Below are 17592 nucleotides of genomic sequence, written 5' to 3' on the forward strand. Positions count from 1 at the left end.
TCCTTTGAGTTCAGAACTGTTTTACACCATCCCAGAAGGCCTTAACCCAATCAACCCCAATCGGAAGGTGACTGCTAAGAGCTTCCTGCATTCTGACCACACCACAACCTCCTCCAATTCCCTTGGTGGCTCTGAGTGTTTGCAGCCGCACCCCAGAATCCATTGCCCCCATCCCACCTTTTCAGGAGGTTGAGTGGCAGGGTCTGAAGCTTGCCCAGCCATCAGCTGGGAGCTCTGGGCCACAGCAAAGCTCTCCATCTGCTTGTCCCAGGGGCCTCAAAGGAACCAGAATTCCATAGAGAAAATAAAACCTACAGCAGTGATTGAAAGTAGTATTCCAAAGATGGTTCCAAGTCTGACACAAACTCCTCTACTGTTGTTAAGCCCACTGCAGACTCCTCCGAAAAGTCCAGGAGGAGCCAGGGGTCTCAGAGACAGCATTTGGTCCAGTCTTCTGCCTTCCCACAAAGTCTCCCAATAAGATGGAAATGCTGCTTAATTTGGGAATCTGTAAAGTAAGTTCCACTGACTGGAACTTTCAGCCCTATTTCAAAGTAAAAAATAAATAAGTTTACATTATACATAATAACACAGGGGAGCTATGATTCTTAGCAAACATAACCTTAATCTAACCCACCAACCCAACTCAGTGCCCGAATATCTTCCTTGTCAGGAAGTTTTCCTCTGCCTTCCTCACCTCTGGTGCTGTTTCAGCTGCCCGCTCTGTCTGCAGGGGAGGGCAGCAACCGCAAATGGCACTGTGGTGAGAGCCCGGGGTCTGCTGACAGACCGTCGGGGTTTGGATCCCAGCTCCTGCAATTATCTGTAAGATGTGGCCAAGTGCATCTAAGCCTCAGTTTCCTATTCTATACAGGGGGAGTGATACCTGAGGTTACCTCTAGGCTTATGAGATTAATGAGTTACCAAGTAAAATGCTTAGTATACTCAGTAAATTCAAGCTACTACTGTTGAGGCTACAACTGCACTGTTAAAAAAGTGCGACAAGCTTGATTACCAGGAGAAAACTGCACTTCCTTTGCCTCGATTTCCTCTATCTATAACTGGATGATTTCGATGGATGGATTTGTGCCAAAAGGAGGAAAAAAGCAACAGAAAACCTGGTGTTTCCTCTGCCAATAGTTTACTCTTTGCTGTTATGCTTAACAGTTAACATATGTTTGAAAAATGCACTTGAACTCGATTAACCTCGGTGCTGCCAGACCTGCCTTGATGGAACACAGCACCCAGGGCGCCCCCACAGGCATCTCTACCTTGGAATGAGGTCTGGGGCTTTTGTCTGACCCCAGCAGAGCGTGCAGAGCCAGCGGCTCAGGCAGTAGAAGTCAAGGCCCTGGGAAGGAGAAGGTGCCTGGGGAGGCCCTGAGAAACCTGTTCTACTCCAAGGCCTGGCTGGCAGCTGGGCAGGACCTCTGACCCACCAATCACTTGCTGTCAAGGACTCTCAAGTTACAAGGAAATGGTTAATATGTATGTTTGTTTTGATAGGGAAAACCACAGCCATTTGTTCTTAATTCATCTCAGGAAGGGGTGAACAATCAGCGATGTCTGCTGAAATGAAATGATTTGAAGAGTATAATGTAAAGAGGAAACTCATTTAAGGAGCCCTGTCATGGTACCATTTCCCAGATGGACTCAAAGGGAAAGAGCGAGGAGCAGAACAGTGAGTTTCGTGGGCTGCACTGTGTTGGGGGAGGAGGCGACGTCTGCAATCGGGCTACACATGTTCATCAAGACAGGGGAGCAGCTTCGCCCACTGGGAGCAGAATCAGGGACTTGGTCAGAGGGAGACGTTTTGCTCTACTCCCTTTTGTGCTGTTTGAATTTATCTTCTGCATATTTTCCTTTCAAAATGAAAATAATTATAACACTGGATAGATGAGAAGCTGCAGGCACTTCTGCTATCGGCTGCCCCAGCTGGCCTTTGGTACCACAGGTCACAAGCCCCCTTACCCTCAGACACTCTGTCCCAGCCTGCTTAATCCTGCTTCTCCCAAAAAATGGTTCTGAGCATGTGAAGACTTTCTAGGTTCTTTTTTCATGGCTGTTTTTAGAGCAGTGTGAGTGTGTCATAGAAAGGGAGGCCCCTGAGAGGGCACTATAGCTCCTGGGGTCTTTACTAGCCTGGCCTCTGTGCTGTCTGCCGGTGTGGATTCCCGATGCTGAGGACTGCTTGTCTAAGGATTTGCCTAAGCTCCAACACCTAGGATTCCACCTCCTCTTCGCTAAGGGGACAATGAAAGGACATTGGCCAAAAAGCTTCCCACTCTCCAGCCCTCCTCAGTGCCACTGAGTGACACAAGCTCCCCATACCTGACTGGGCACTGCCCTCTCCGACGCCTGCTGTGGCTCCTCAGGGCAGCTCTCTGCCCAGTACCTCGCTTGCTCTGCCACTGCTACAGCAGCAGCTCTAACATGCACCAGACCACCCCTTCCCGGCGGGCCAGCACATGTCACTCCAGGGGACTTCGCCCCTCCTGTGCTCACACCCACCTCCTGCCTGTGTGCTCTAGACTTTCCTCATCCCTGTCCAGGGCTGCCTATCCTTCAAGGCCTATCTTGCAGGACCCCTGTCCTCCCTGCCCATACGAGGCCACAGGAATGTCTCTGGCAATCACCCATGACTGTTGCAGAGTCTGTCCCCTCAGGCTGTGTCTTCATCGAGCCAGCCTTGGGGACCGGGCATTTACCAGTCTTCCTGAGGTGTACGGTGGCTGCTTCAAGACAAAGGAAATGCCAAGTGGATGAAGTGCTCTGGGGTCCAATTCCTCTGACTGCTAAGGTTTCTGTGCTGTGTGATTTTGGAGAAGTTACTTAAACTCTGAACCTCAATTTACTCCGAAGAAAGCTAGGTGGTTTGAGGATTCGATGAATTACCAAATGTAAAGCATTTAATCAGTGCCTAGCACACAGTAACTGTTCAACATACGGCAGATGTTTTGGAACTTAACTGTTCCACCTTTACCTAGAATTCAGAGCACTTCCCCCGAAGTCCCTAAAACTAGTATTACAAGCCACAGTTAGAATATGAACTAGAGACTGCCAGGGCCTGGGGTGGGAGTGAAAGGGCAAGAAAAACAATGCTACTCAAGTTAAGTACCCTCATTTTCTGAATGAACAGCAGATATTGACTTTTAGCAGTCAATACTCAGATTTATAGAGGCAACATAAATGTGAACCAAAGACTACCTCAGCTACTAGTTACCACAAGGAGCATCAATCAGAATATCGATGGCAAGGGAAACCAACACATTAGCCATTTCCAGAGGCCTTGGGTTTGTTTCCACATGGCTCCCACAGCTCTGCAGGGAATGCGCCTTCTATAAAATCCCAGAGTGTCCCCTGTAGGCAGATGGGGTGATGTCAACCCCGTGAGAGGGTATCTCAGCACCAGGCGCTACTATCGGCCTTTAAAGAGCCCAGCACTGGGTGCCAGGGAACCCACATGTTCTAGCCACTAAATGGAAGATGCACTTGCCTAAAAAGGAAGCAGGTGGGGTGGGAAGAGGAGGAAGAAAGGGAGGGATCCAGGGTCAGAGCGTTAGGCTGAGTGGAGCAGCCTGACAAACCCAAAGAGGTTTTATGTCATCTTCTTGGCAACCAGAACTGGAAGAGGGTGGTGGGAAGAGACGGAGGCTGACAATGATTAATACCCTTTGGGTTTGTCTTCTTGCTAGAGTTTATTTATAGCTCTGAGGAGTGGCTCTTTGCTTTCAGATTTTACTCTGGGTTGACCTGACTAGACATAGAAGCCTTCAGGCAGGAGAAAGCAAGCAAAAACACTGTAAATATGTTCTATCGGTTGCTGGTATTTTAACAGGAAGACAGTGGGAGAAAAGACATTTGCGGAATTCTTACCTACTTCCTTCTCCTTTCAGTGACAAAGTGTTAATAGCTCTTTTAGAAGCCCGTCCTGATGGTCATCCACGGAGGACACCTGGGATGCTGGGTCCCACTCCTGGGACACTGCTATCTCTAATCAGCTGGGCAGCTCCTGACTTCCTCTGCTTTTCAAGGTATTGCCGAGACCTCCTCCGTGGCTTTTTTTTGGCAGACGTGAGGATCAGCCCTTGCTACATTTCTAACGCCCTACTGTTTGCCAGCAACAGCTGCCCTGCTGCGTACCTCCCCTCACACAGGTGTGGCCCACTCTGCCCCCGTGTTAATCCTAATCATGCTTCATTTAAAAATCCAGGGGTCTAGTTTAATTTTCATCCTCATCAATTTCCTGGTAGCATCTGACATTACAAGTACTCCCTCCCCCTGAAACTCATCATTCCTCTAACTGGTCTTCTTAGCCTTCAATAAAAAACTATTTACCATGTAGCTGCGGAATATCTGGCCTTGTGCTGGGAGCTGTATACAAAGGTGAGGGAGGGGTGGGGAAGGCCTGGGATCACTAATGTGGCTCTGATGTGAGGCACGTCATAGGTACCCTACAAATCTGTGGAAATCAACCGTGATTCTTTTGACCCCAGCACCCCGCTTGGGACTTTGCACCTAACTCTTTCATTAATCAATCATTCCAAACGAATTACTAAACAAGTGAACCAAGCACTGCAGTGGTCAGTGGTGATTAAGGATGGCAGTGAAGGAAGGTTCTCCAAGGCCCAGGCCTAGTTTCATGTTTTAGAACACACACTTGGGTTCCGTAGCAGGCAGCATGAACTATAAAGCTATCATCCCAGGGAACGCAGCCTCAGGCTGGGCCCAGGATCCAGGCAGGCCTCAATTCACAGTCCCATGTCAGCCTCGAGGTTAGCTGAGGGGTCTAGGGGTGTTGAGGGATTAAGGGCAGATCAAAGATCCTCATAGTCTCCCAAGATCTTGGCCCAAATATAAATAAGACAGCCTCTGCATACTACATGTGCCCATTATCCTTTTGATTTCCTGTATTTTTGCATTTTATTTTCTAGATTTATTTTTAAATAAAAAGGGAAAAGATTATCTTTAAAGAGATATATAACATATATAAGAACTAGTAACATGGATTATCTCCTGGGAAGAGAACTGAAAATGCAAAAGAGCCGGAAGGGCAATGCATGTCTCACTGTATATCCTTTGACAGCATGTGGATTTTACCATTGGTGTTATTACTTATTAGAGAAAAGAAGTTCAACAAAAGTAAAAAGACAAAGACCTACTGGATATGGGAAATAAGTATACAACAAGACAAACAGATAAAGCAGAAAATAAAAGTCCAGAAATAGCACTAATTGTATCTAGAAATTTCATGTCTGATAAAGGTGGCATCTCAGATCACCAGGAAAAAGATGAAATATTCAATTGTGTTTGGATAACTGGATAACCATGTGAAATAAAATTAACTTGATCTCTATCTCCCACCATATCACATGGTAAATTCCAAATAGGTCAAAGTATAAATGTGAAAAAATATAAAAATATTGAGCAAAAGCATGAAGGAAGTCTTTATAGTTTTGGAAGGAGGTAGGCTTTCCTAACAATGATTCAAAATTCAGCAGAAATAGATGCAAAGACTCCATATATTAGAATTATTTAAATAATGAATATAAAATAATCATGTGAAATATATTTAAATAAAACTTAAAATGAAGAGAAAAAAAGATGATAAAGAATGGCCAAGCATTAGCCAGGCACAGTGGCATGCACCTATAGTCTCAGCTACTCAGGAGGCTGAGGTGGGAGGCTCACTTGAGCCCAGAAGACGGAGGCTGCAGTGAGCCATGATCATGCCAGTGCACTCCAGCCTGGACAACAGAGTGAGATCCTATTTCAAAAAAAAGGCCAAGCAGATTCAAAAAAGAATGAAATAGGACTTCTATAAATGAAAATATGACTGAAATTTAAAATTCAGTGACTGACTCTGTTTAATACAGCAGATTAGATACAGCTGGAGAAAGAGTAAACACGAAGATAGTTCTAGAAGACAGATGAAAAGTAATTATCCAGAAAGTAGTCCAGAAAGACATGAATTAACAACATGACTGAGATTAACAGATACAGAAGACAGAGTAAAATACTAACGTATGCTTAATCTGTGTTCCATAAGAAGTGACTAGTATAAACTGTTTGAAGAAATGATGGCTGAAAACTTTATAGATGTGACAGACATGTTCAAAAACCGAAGTGGAGGACACTTATCACCAAAAGACCCTCCCCAAATAAAATTCTAAAGGATGTACTTCAATAAGAAGTAAATAGATCCCAAATGGAAGGTCTAGATGAAAAGAAGGCACACTTAGTTTTGGTCACACCTTTTTCCTTGCCTGATTCCAGAAACAGGTTTTGTGGTGCTGTGTGCTTGTCCGTTGGCCCAAGCAAAAGAAGAACCCTTCATATGGAACTTGTCTACCAGAAACAGGTTTTGTGGTGTTGTGTGCTTGTCCGTTGGCCCAAGCAAAAGCAGAACCCTCCACATGGAACTTGTCTACCTATCTGCAGACCCTGATGGTAAAAATAACAGTTGCATTTTGCCCTTCAAAGTGATATCATGAGACAGCAGTGACACTCCTTTGACTTTTGAAGATTTCCAGGCACCATGGCTTATCTTCAAGATAGCAATGAGATTTTCAACAAATGGTGCTAGAACAACTAGACATCCACATGCAAAAAAGCCAAGTCTAGACACAGGCTTTACAAGCTTTACAAAAATTAACTCAAAATGGATCATAGACCTAAATGTAGAATGCAAACCCATAAAAATCCTAGAAGATAACATAGGAGAAAATCTAGATGACTTCAGGTTTGGCAGTAACTTCCTGGACACAACACCAAGGGTACAATCTATACCATAAATAATTACTAAGCTGGTCTTTATGAAAATCAAGCATTTCTACTCTGTAAAGGACATTGTTAGGGGAATGAGAAGACAAGCCACAGATTGGAAGAAAATATTTGCATCAAGAAGCAATGAGGTCTTTCCCCTCTCAGATCCAAGTATTATAGTCTGACCGCTGGCCTTGGGAGAGCAGAGGAAAATGGGCCCATTGCTTCACAAAGTAGGCCCAGATCATGTTTACGCTCTCCTGAACAATTTCATGGACTCTTTAGAAGGACCATGAAGAACCAGATAAAAACTGTTTTTGAGCTCTACAGCTGGATTCACATGCCCTGGGAGAAGCATGTTATCAAGCTATGCTGCACCTTCACGTCTTGGGTAAGACAGAGAAGTACTGGTGGAATTCCACCTCCTGGTGGCTTCCAGGCTCTAGTCTCAAACCCTGAGGCCTGACCCACTTGGGTCTGTTAACTTGCTGGCCATATAATACCACATCATCAGGCAAATGTCAAAGGCACATAGTGTTGAACTGATTCTTTTTCAAATGCTCAGTGAATGTTTATCCACCATGGAATCATCTATTCCCCAGGGAGACTGAAGGAAGCTTGGTAACTTAGATTATGTGGGGAGCACCTCCTAAAGTACTTCACAATTTGCTTTGTAAGAGTATGCACTGTGATGTTTCTGTGACTGGCCGTCAATGAAGGTCATCAATAGCGTATGTTAATAACAACAAATAATTAGACTAAGGTCTGTCTTTTACACATACACAAAAGGCATTAAGTGTCAGCTGCTAAATCTGGGTAGTGGGATTATGAATGAGTTTTAGTTTCTCAATTTTCAAACAAATTACTCACATAACCAGAAAAGGGAACATGCACTTAAATATAGTCTGCACACTGTGAGTACCCACTGGAGTTTCAACTTCAATGTTTTTTCTCTAGCTGTAAGCCCCTGGCTCCTTTCCTGTGTGATTAAGATAAAATTATTAATTTTAATTTAAGAATTCAGATAAAATTCTTTAAGAATTCTTTAAGAATTAAGATAAAATTCTTAATTGTCCCTTTCCTGTGTGATGTGGTGTGGTGTGGTGTGGTGTGTGTGTGTGTGTGTGTGTGTGTGTGTGTGTGTGTTTTAATTTTAGGAAAACAGGGTGAGGGAAGGGCTTTGCAGAACACAGCAAATGCTGTGGCATAAGCCCCAGTGCAGCATGAGTGTCCAAGAAGGTACTAGCAAGCATTAGCTGGGTTCTGGCCTGAAGCGTCAGTTAGTCTAAGGGAGGTGCACTCATGCAAACAAGCAAGGATGTGGGAGTTCCTAGAGCCTTGGAGCATCAAAGAGCCAAGCCTGACTGTCCTCTTCTTCCTGCTCTATTTTTAGCTGTCTGAGTCCAGGACACATTTGAGTGTCCCGGATAGGAAGGTGGTAAAGAGATTTGGGACTTATTTTCAAGGTAAGTGACAGAACCAACTGCAGGCTCTGCCTACCTCAATCTTCCAAGCTTGTAGGATTCCGTCCCACATCAGAAATGCCAAGTGAGGTGGATGCTGGCTGAAATGAGTATCAGTGTAACAGGATGTGCTGCTGACAGGAACAGGCTCTCTCTACCCACTTCTAGGAGATGGAGGCAGGGATGGGTTGTGGCCCTATGACTACCACCAAAGGGATATGCAACATCTGACCTGAGTTAGATACTGGAAGTCAAACAAGCTGAAACTTGGGATGAGGACAATCACTTTGTTAGCCACAACCAGATGGCAAGCAAGATGTATTTCTAACAACCGTCCCTTTTCCTTGGGATTTTATTTCAGGATATAGTCAAGCCCAATGGCTGGGCCTCATCCAGTCTGTAAAGTGGATAAAGATCACTCATGGGACCCTGCTTCTTCCCCAGGTCAGGAGCTGGCTCCATAAACTGCACAAGGATTGGCCAAGTACCCATAGGCAGCTTCAAATTGGGACATCTGCTATCAGAGGATGCTGGGTGCCTTTTGGAGGAGTGTGAAGGCTCTGGTCATTGACAAGAGACAGGAGAAAGAACAAGATTACTGGAGACTCCCTTCCTCTCTCATACTTTAATCCTAATGTTAATAGTTAACATCTGGGCACTTACAATGTCCAGGCATGGAATAAGGACTTCACATGCATGCTCTCACATCAGCCTCATAAGAACCTGATGAGACAGTTACTGTGATCCTCATTTCACGGAGTATAAAACTATAGCATGGAGATGTGAGTGACTTGCCTCAGCCACAAGTAAGAAGTGGCAACTCTGGCACCAATGCCCATACTCTAAACCACCCAGCTCTAGAACACAGTGGACCCCAAGTGGTCCCCAGAGCTGGTCACCAAGGAGATGCCAGTTCCCTGGTTCAGAAGCACCTAATCCTAGGTTGGCACTGCAGCTCAGCAGTCCTCTTAGCAATCCCTGGGCATCCAGACCCCTCCCATCTCTCCCACAGGGGCCTTTGGAAGGCAGAGGGCCTGGCCCAGCTACTTCAAATGGGCCTCCATGTGGCACATCCCATCACCATGCCTGCAATTGTCATGCCAGGTGTTGGGCTTGACTACATGCCACCTCTAAGAGTCTGGGCCATGCAGAGAAGAAAACAATCCCTTCTTAGGAACTTCAGTGACACCTAAACAAGCAGGGCAGCTCTGGTAACTGGTTAACAAGCATTCTCCAGAAAACATTTCCTGATACCCACTTGCGGTCCTGTCTCCCCCCTTGCAGCACAGGTGGTCCTGCATCACCACAGCTTTTCTCTTGCCTATACCTGTTTCTGGACAGGAAGCCCTTTGGGGGTGGGGATGGGTTGGTGTGTAGCTGTGCAAGGGACATCACAGCTCTCAGCAAGGAGAGCTTGAGTGGGTGGGACTTCCCTCAGATGTCTGCCTAGTGTTGGAGCACAATGGCGGGGTCACATCCTTGACCAGACCCTAAGCTGCTTGAAGGCTGGTACTCCAGTTTCTCCCTCTCTCTGTAGCTTCCCCATGTTCTGGGAAGGGGCTGGCCTGGCACCCAGCAGGCGCATCAAGACAGATAAGTGGCTGGCAGATCCCCTTTCCCAGTTCTTGTGGGGCTGGCTGGCACCTCTCCAGGGCTCAGCTGATTTCTCCTCCTCAGAGAAGCCTTCCCTGGCCAGCTCATCTCCAAGCCCCCAAGCAGCCTGGGCCCTCGTTTGGCCTGCTTTTACTCCTTGCAACACTTTCAGTCTCTAAACTATCTAGGTTGCCTGGCTGTCTTTTCCAGACAAGAGTGTGAGCTCCATGAAGCAGAGGCCACTCTGCCCTGATCACTCCTGCACTCTCACACAGAACCTAGCACGGTGCCTGGCAGACAGCATGTGGAGTGAATGAGAAAAGGCCTTTAGGGAAACAAAAGTGAAGAGGAGAGCAGAAAGAGGGCCTGGACACACTTCCTTCTCACTCAAGGGCCAAAAAACAAAGTTCTAAGTGGGTGTATACCCAGAATGTCTAACATCCACGTGCTCCCACATCCCCGCCCAATCGGCTAAGGGCTGGTCACCTTCTGAGGACAGTCAGTGTGGGTGTGTGGCACTGTTCTGAGGGGTGGAACAGAGCAGCATTCTCACTAGATATGGCCCCAGAGTCTGGCTCCTCTCCCATCACAAAACAGGACATAAGTAACCACAGCAGTGACTGGGCATGCACTAACTGCTCAGAACATCCTCCTAAGGTCAATTGGGCCTGGTTCCATGTTAGGGGCAGGCATGGTCATGCCAATGACTCAGTGCCGCATGCAGGCAGAGGAAATGCTTCAGATTCAGCCAACTATAGCCCTGCTGGAAGGTCTTCATAAAATTTAAAAATACATATTATTATTTAATATACAAGAGCTGATGTGGCTGATGCCAGAGTAAGGATCTGCTCTGAGCTACTTTTCCAGTGATAGTGATGGGCTCTCCTGGCCAGTCCTATGCCCTGCTGTGACCTCTCCTACACACCCACAATAGCTGGGGATAGGGATGATGGATGTGTGAGCCACTGGGTCAACGTCTCTAGCCCCCATGGGAATGGACTGCTGACATCCACCTCAGGAGCACTGGGCTCAGATTCAGAACCAGCTATGCCCAGACCAGGAAAACACAGATTTCTATGCAGCACCGGTAGTAGTTGCCTGAGATATGACAAAGCAATGGTATTCCCCATTCATGCCCTTCAAAAAAGAAGAGAAAGCTAGATGGAAGAAATGACACTGAGGTTGTACTTGACCTAATGATGGTGTCTGTGAACACCCCAGGAATGGGCATCATGGCATTCGGGAGCCAGGGGCTGCCTGGGTTTGTGTAGCACATTAGCTTTCCCATTATGTGCACAGCACCTTTGGCCTTCACAGCAGCCTGGAGTTGGAGTAGGGACAGTTGACTCCATTTGAGTTGTAAGGAAATTGGGGTCCAGGGAAGTTAGGTGGCTTCCTCTAGGTCACATAGCACGTACACTAACTAGGCAAGAACTACAATGTCTTCTGTTTCCTATCTAGCAACTTCTCCCAGTCTCCCTGGCTGACTGCCAATGCTATACATAGCTTTCCTGGGTGTGTCACCTAAGTTCTGGGCTTGTTTCCTCATCTACACAGAAGAATCATGCTTAGTTCACATTACCAGGCCTGCCACCTATAAGAGTCTTTGCTAAGCAGAAAGTCAGAAGTCCCAAAATATGTACAAATACTTAAATCTAACACTATTACTTTTCATGCCCAGATGCTTTCAACAGAACACAAAAACTTTACCTTCCTGATGACTGTGTTTGCTATGGGGAAACCCTTGGCCTTGCCTTACTGAGAGAGCAGGGAGTGCAGGAAGCAACCCAGCCCTTCCGCTGCCTGGTTGTATCGCTTTGGGAGAGGTACCCTGTCTTACTGAGTCGTCCTTTCTGGCTGTAGCACAGGTGGCTGCAAGAATCAGAGTACTCTTTCCTGATCAGACCCACCTGATCATGTCTCAGGCAATACACAGTGAAAGCATTACGACAGGACAGCAGGATTTGGGTCCCTTCTCAACCCCTTGCAGGCTGTATACAACCCCAGACAAGTCCTTTATGCTTTGAAGCCTGGCTTTCTCATCACTAAAAATGGGGTTAGTCTCCCTCCCTTCCCAGCTGGCCTTGCACAATTGCTGTGAAACCACAAATAAGATTGTATCTGTGAACAGGACCAAGGACCCCTTGGAGAGAAGGCTGAGTCCCAGACTGGGGCAAGGGAAGTCCAGGGTAAGGCTGGAATATCTTATTGTGTTAGAAGGCAAGGAAATGTACAGAAACTGATGGAGACATGGCAAAAGGATATCAGAACCAGCTTGAAGATCAAATTTGAGGTGATGTGACCATTAAAGTGAGTAATGAAATAAATATAACTTACTAAATTTTAAAAAATCTGTAAACCAACATTGATACTTCAAAAAAAAAAAAAAAACAGAGGAAGGGCACAGGGAAAGGTTTTATTACAAAAGAATGCCAACTAAGAGATGCAGAAATAAATTTTTTAAATCACTATTTTATAACCACCAAGAAATGAAAAAACCCACTATTTTATAACCACCACTGTAATATCAAATTCAGGTAAGATCATCAAGGGTTGCTGAAGCCACTGGGTGAAATACCGTGGTACAGGATGTGCAAAAATCCAACAGATACCACCTTAACTGAATGAGCAAGCAGAACATCTCCAGTGACGGGACAAACCACGTCAGGTGCCTCCCGACGTGATGCACAGAGAAGGATGCAGCATCTCTGATGCCATTCTCCTAAGAAAATGCTCATCCTGAATCTAATCCTGAAACCAACCCAGATTGGAAGACATTCTGCCAAACAACTAGCCTGGACTCTTCAAAAGTATCAATGTCATGGAAGATTTTTTAAAAGCTGGCAAACTGTTCAAAATTAAATAAGACTAACAAACTGGCAGTCAAATGCAATATATGATCCTGAAATGGATCCTGGATCAGGAAAGAAAACCAAACAAAATTATAAAGTACATTATTGGGACAGCTGAGGAAATTTCAAAATGGACTATGTAACAGCCAAAAATAAATACAGAAATATCTACACATATGCCTGCATGCACACACACAATGAGGGGAGATAAGGCAGATGAGGCAAGATGTTAACAACTAGAGAATCTAGGTGAAAATGTTCCTTGTACTCTTCTTGTAGGTTTGAGCTGTTTCAAAATGAAACAAAAGTGGTCTTTGGAGAACTATGAGAACTTCTGCATCTTAAGCCAGTGGTGTCTGGGTTGACTGAGGTACACTCACCTGTCAGGTATTCCAGGACGGCGGCCATGTACACGGGTGCCCCCACTCCAATCCTGTACTTGGGGTGGCCTTTCTTGATGTACCGCAGCATCCGCCCCACGGGAAAGATGACTCCTGCTTTGGCAGACCTGGACGTCTTGGTGGACTTCTTCTTCCCACCGCGGCTCGACATGGCGGTGGCCCTGGAGGCGGATCAGTGAGCACACTGTGAAGGCGAGAGGCACACCGGTCAGGGTGGCTGGGGACAGCACATGTCCCCTTTCCAGGTACACTCTAGTCCCCTGGAAGGCCCCAGGCCTGCCTGCAGATGCCACTGTCTGTAGCTGTGGGGCCCTCCGGGTCCGGGTGATGCACTCTGCTGGAGCAGTTTGATCCCTGAAAAGAAAGGCTTGGCTTTGCACAATTTATACCATGACATCAATTTTATTGGCCACTTCCATTTAAATGTTACACTGACAATGACTGCTCTTAAGTGTCTTGCCATTATGCCACATGATGAAAAAGGAAATGGGATTTCTTGGCCACATTCTATACACTTGTTTAATAATTGCATTTTCATACACTTGAGACTGGGGCTGATAAACTTACCAAAGGCTTCATAAAAGAAAAACAGCTATGACACCCTCCCCTAAAAAGATGATGTAAAGGCAGATACCTAGATTCTCTGATGAAAGCAGTGTCTCTATCTTAGATTCTTTATCTGTGAGAGGCAAGAGCAGCTTACAGGAGTCAGTACAGTGTATAGTCAGGTTGCAGTAAGAGGCCCTCTGAGCACTTCTAGTCCACCGGATGGGCCAATCTTTAGAGAAGAGAGAGAGAGGTGTTTTTTCCTTCCTTGCTCCCAATCCCCATCCAGTCACCCAGTCCAGAGGAAAACCCTCCTCTACACCTCTTGTGGGGCTCTTTCTCTCCACCTCCAGTGATGGGATCCTGGTCATCACTATTTTAATCAAGTGGTCACAAATGTCTCCTGAAAAGGTCTCCCTACCAGAGCCCCCTCTCCTCTAATCCACCCTCTACCCCATGGGTGGGGCAATCTGGGTACACACCCACCTGAACATGCCCCGGCCCTGGCCTGAAAGCTTTCTGTGGCTGCCACAATTCTCATGATAGAACCAGGACTCTTGGCCTGCCATGTAATGCCCTAGAAATCTAGGCTGGCACACCTGTCCAGCTTTGCCTTGGGCCACCTGTGGTCTAAACTAGCACACAGGGAGCCACACAAGGTTCCCCCCAAATACCCTTCCACTTCTTTTCTCCCTGCCTGGGCAGTAGCTGTTCCCTTTGGCTGGGACCTCCATTATCTCTCACACTTGCCTCTGCCTTCTGCCAGCCCTCCCAAATGTTGGGATCTGGCTGTTTCATCCTCAGGGCCCCATGTGCTGCACACCACAGCATTGATGCACGTGTGCCCATTCTCCCATCAGACTGCAGGTGGGTGGAGGGGTGCCCCTAACTGTATTCCTACTGTAGCACCATCCAAGGTCTCGAATGTTTACTTGGAGCATCCTGTTCATTTATGCATTCACTTCAGGTATTATGCTGGGCAGATGTGGTCCCTGTGGAACTGGTGGGGAAAAAGACAATAAATAACCCCCTAGTCATTTAAAAGATAAACGTAATGCATGCTTCAAAGGGCCAGTGCAGGGTGCTGGGAGAGGGGATATGAGGGGCCTTGGCCTGTTCTGGGGCCCCCTAAAGTCTTCCCTATGAACATGTTTGCTCACTGAACCAATTGGGCAGGTCTCCCATGTACTGATAAACTGACGTCACACTCCATGGTGTTTGGGGCCTTCCAGCACCAGCAGTCAATGCTGTGACCACTGGAGGCCACAGGGATAGGAGTCCCTGTTACTCTGATGCTCAACCTATACTAGGGACATTGTCAGGACATGCCATGGTCCACACTTAACACCTCTCTAATCCCAGGTGCATCTCAAATCATCTGGGATGAGCCACAGAGATGGCTGTGAGGACAGAAAACAGAATTCTGGGCACTCTGGGGCTACTGTGTAGACAGGCCCAACAAAGGTAAGATGGCAGAGGCCCTGGCTCTGGAGTGATGTTAGAAGAGTAAAGGCCTCTGTCATGAGCGCCCTGTCAAGGAGCACCCAGTCTTAACTGCTCACTGAGGGCTAGAGAGACCCAGAAGGGTCTGGTTTTTTCCAAAACAATTAGTTGGATCCCTTCCTTGCTGCAATGAACTCCATTTTAAAACATTCCTTGCAAAAAGGTGCCTGTGCTCACTCTGAGCAGGAAATGATATGTGTATATGTATGTGTGCCTGTGTTTTCAGGCAAGGCTGTCATTGGGTTTCCTAGCAGTCTTTTGCTTTACTACAAATGTGTTTCACAGACCAACAACCTGATGCCTTTGGACTAAGAGCTTTTAAATCGGAATGTCTCCCACTTTCAGCAGGGGAGGCCTGTGGTCAGTGATGATTAACAGCAGCTCAGCCCTTTTCCTACTAGAGCACAGACTTCAGCTTTGTTTCCCAGCTGACCTGCTGGGCATGTCTGGGGCTGCCTATGTGGGAACTGGACAGTGGTCTCCTCCAGAAAGGAGCCATTAGCACTCAGAGACCTGGCAGGTCCTAGACATGCTGACTCCTTAAAAGTGGTGCTCCTTGTCTTTCCCTCCTCTGACTCTAGCTGAGTCTTTACATCAACATGCCAGTGACTCCCAGGTCTCTATGCCAGTGCAACACCTGGCCGCTGAGCCTCAGAGCTCTGTTCTGACTGCTGATGGCAAGGGCCCACTTACAAGTCCCATGGGTGCCTTGAACTCCTCTGGGTCTCTCAGCCTCATCAGTGGCAATGTCATGCACCAAACTAGCCAAACAGCAGTGAACCTGGCCCAGACTTCTCTGTCCACCCCACAGCACCCAAGCATTAGCCAAGCTCTGCTGAACCGCCTGCAGAACCTCTCAGGCCTCTTCTCATCACCCTCCCTGCGTTGGTTCAGCCTCTTTACTTCTGACCTATTCTCAACCGCACCAGTCTTCATCCATGGACACCAGAAGCAGCTCTGCCTACTCTGATGATTCCCTGTCAGCCTGAGCTTCTGAGCTAGCCACAAACAGCATCCTTCAGCTACTTTTGGTGGCACTGCTTCCTGTCACCCCAGCCCTGGCTCACATGCCTCAGGCCACCCCTGACTTCTTGAGCCTGTCACACTGTGTTAAGGATGTCTCTGAACACGCAGTTCTCCTGCCTGGAATGCCCTTTGTCCTCTTGTCAACTTGCTGAACTGACACTCACAGCCTCCCTCTGCCATGGAGGCTTTGTGGACATGACCACAGCCTGGAATTGCTCACTGCTCCATGTTCCCATAGTATATATATCCCAGCACATGCCTCTCCAACTTGACTGAACTGCAAGCCATTCGATGTGAAGCACTGTAGTCAACTCATCCCAAGAAAGGTCTGAAATATCACAGCTCCTCCAGTGCCACCCTGCTGGCAGAAGAACATCTTCACTTCTCATTCTGAGTCAGGCTCCTGTCCAATAAAGCGGCCTCAAGTCTGTCTCCCCACCAATGGGGTTGTCTTGCAGAGATTCTGTACTTTACCCCTCCCCATGTTCTTCCTGCACTTCTAACTATAGTTCCCCAAGCTGCAGCCACAGCTATGAAAGAATTCTGACTAAGCCATGAAGCCTTATGACATCCAGCAATGTGTGGTGGTTTTCAAAACACCCTTTTGAAAACCAACTCATAGTTGTGCAGTCTCCAGATAAACCCATGAATGTGCCAGGTCCATCCTGCTCTTCAGAGGTTTATGCAGGTGTGGGTAGCTCCAGTCAGGCACCCATGACAAGGGGGAGAGTGACTGTGAGGCCAATGGCAATTAAGCATTATGATTAAAAACTAGAAGTCCAAAGCCAGACTGACTTGATTATAAACATGGCTCTGCCGCTTACTGGCTGTGCATTTTTGAGCAAGTGATTTAACCCCTCTGAACCTATTTTCTTATCTTTCAAGTGGAGATGATGCTAGTAAGGGCCTCAAAGAGTTGGTGGCAGAAGTGAATCAAAGCATCCATGTAAGGGCCTGATACTCACTCACTGGGCAAGTTCTCAGTAGTTAACAAAAACAACAATGTGAATAAGATGAAAAAAGGCCATCTTCTTGCAGAACAGATCTTGGACATTTGCGCTGAAGACATTGCTAGCTGCTGTAACAGATAAGTCTCTAAAACTTATTTCTCACTCCCGAAAAATCCAAAATGGGTTTCCATGATTGGCTGGTGTTTCTTGTCCACATAGTGATTCATGGATCCAGATGCCTCCCATCTTGTGACTCTCACATCTTCAATACATGATTCCCAGGGTTGCCATGGAAAGAAAAAGACCATGGATAATAACCTATGAGGGTTTTAAGGGGCCAGGCCTGCGAATGGGGCACATCACTTCTGACCATGATCCATCAACTAGAACTTAGTCACGTGCCCACAACTAATTGCAAGAGAGGTTGGGAAATGTACTCTGGCTATTTACTCAGAAGAAAGGAGGAAACAGCCAGTCTCTGTCACATGATAAA

At 46.7% G+C, this 17592-nt stretch overlaps 1 protein-coding gene across 8 annotated transcripts in view; it reads right to left on the reverse strand.

Moving 5' to 3' along the window:
• The window catches only part of MACROH2A1 (macroH2A.1 histone), a 65459-nt gene that overhangs the window by 41940 nt on the left and 5927 nt on the right, over positions 1-17592 (reverse strand). For all 8 annotated transcript variants that reach the window (NM_001242422.1, XM_009449508.5, XM_009449506.5 and 5 more), the window contains exon 2: positions 13054-13258. In NM_001242422.1, the coding sequence (NP_001229351.1) occupies positions 13054-13225 (172 nt within the window). In that variant the 5' untranslated portion in view covers positions 13226-13258. The remainder of the gene's footprint in view (positions 1-13053; positions 13259-17592) is intronic.

Source organism: Pan troglodytes, chromosome 4 (genome assembly GCF_028858775.2).
Source record: "Pan troglodytes isolate AG18354 chromosome 4, NHGRI_mPanTro3-v2.0_pri, whole genome shotgun sequence".
NCBI classification, from domain to species: domain Eukaryota; kingdom Metazoa; phylum Chordata; class Mammalia; order Primates; family Hominidae; genus Pan; species Pan troglodytes.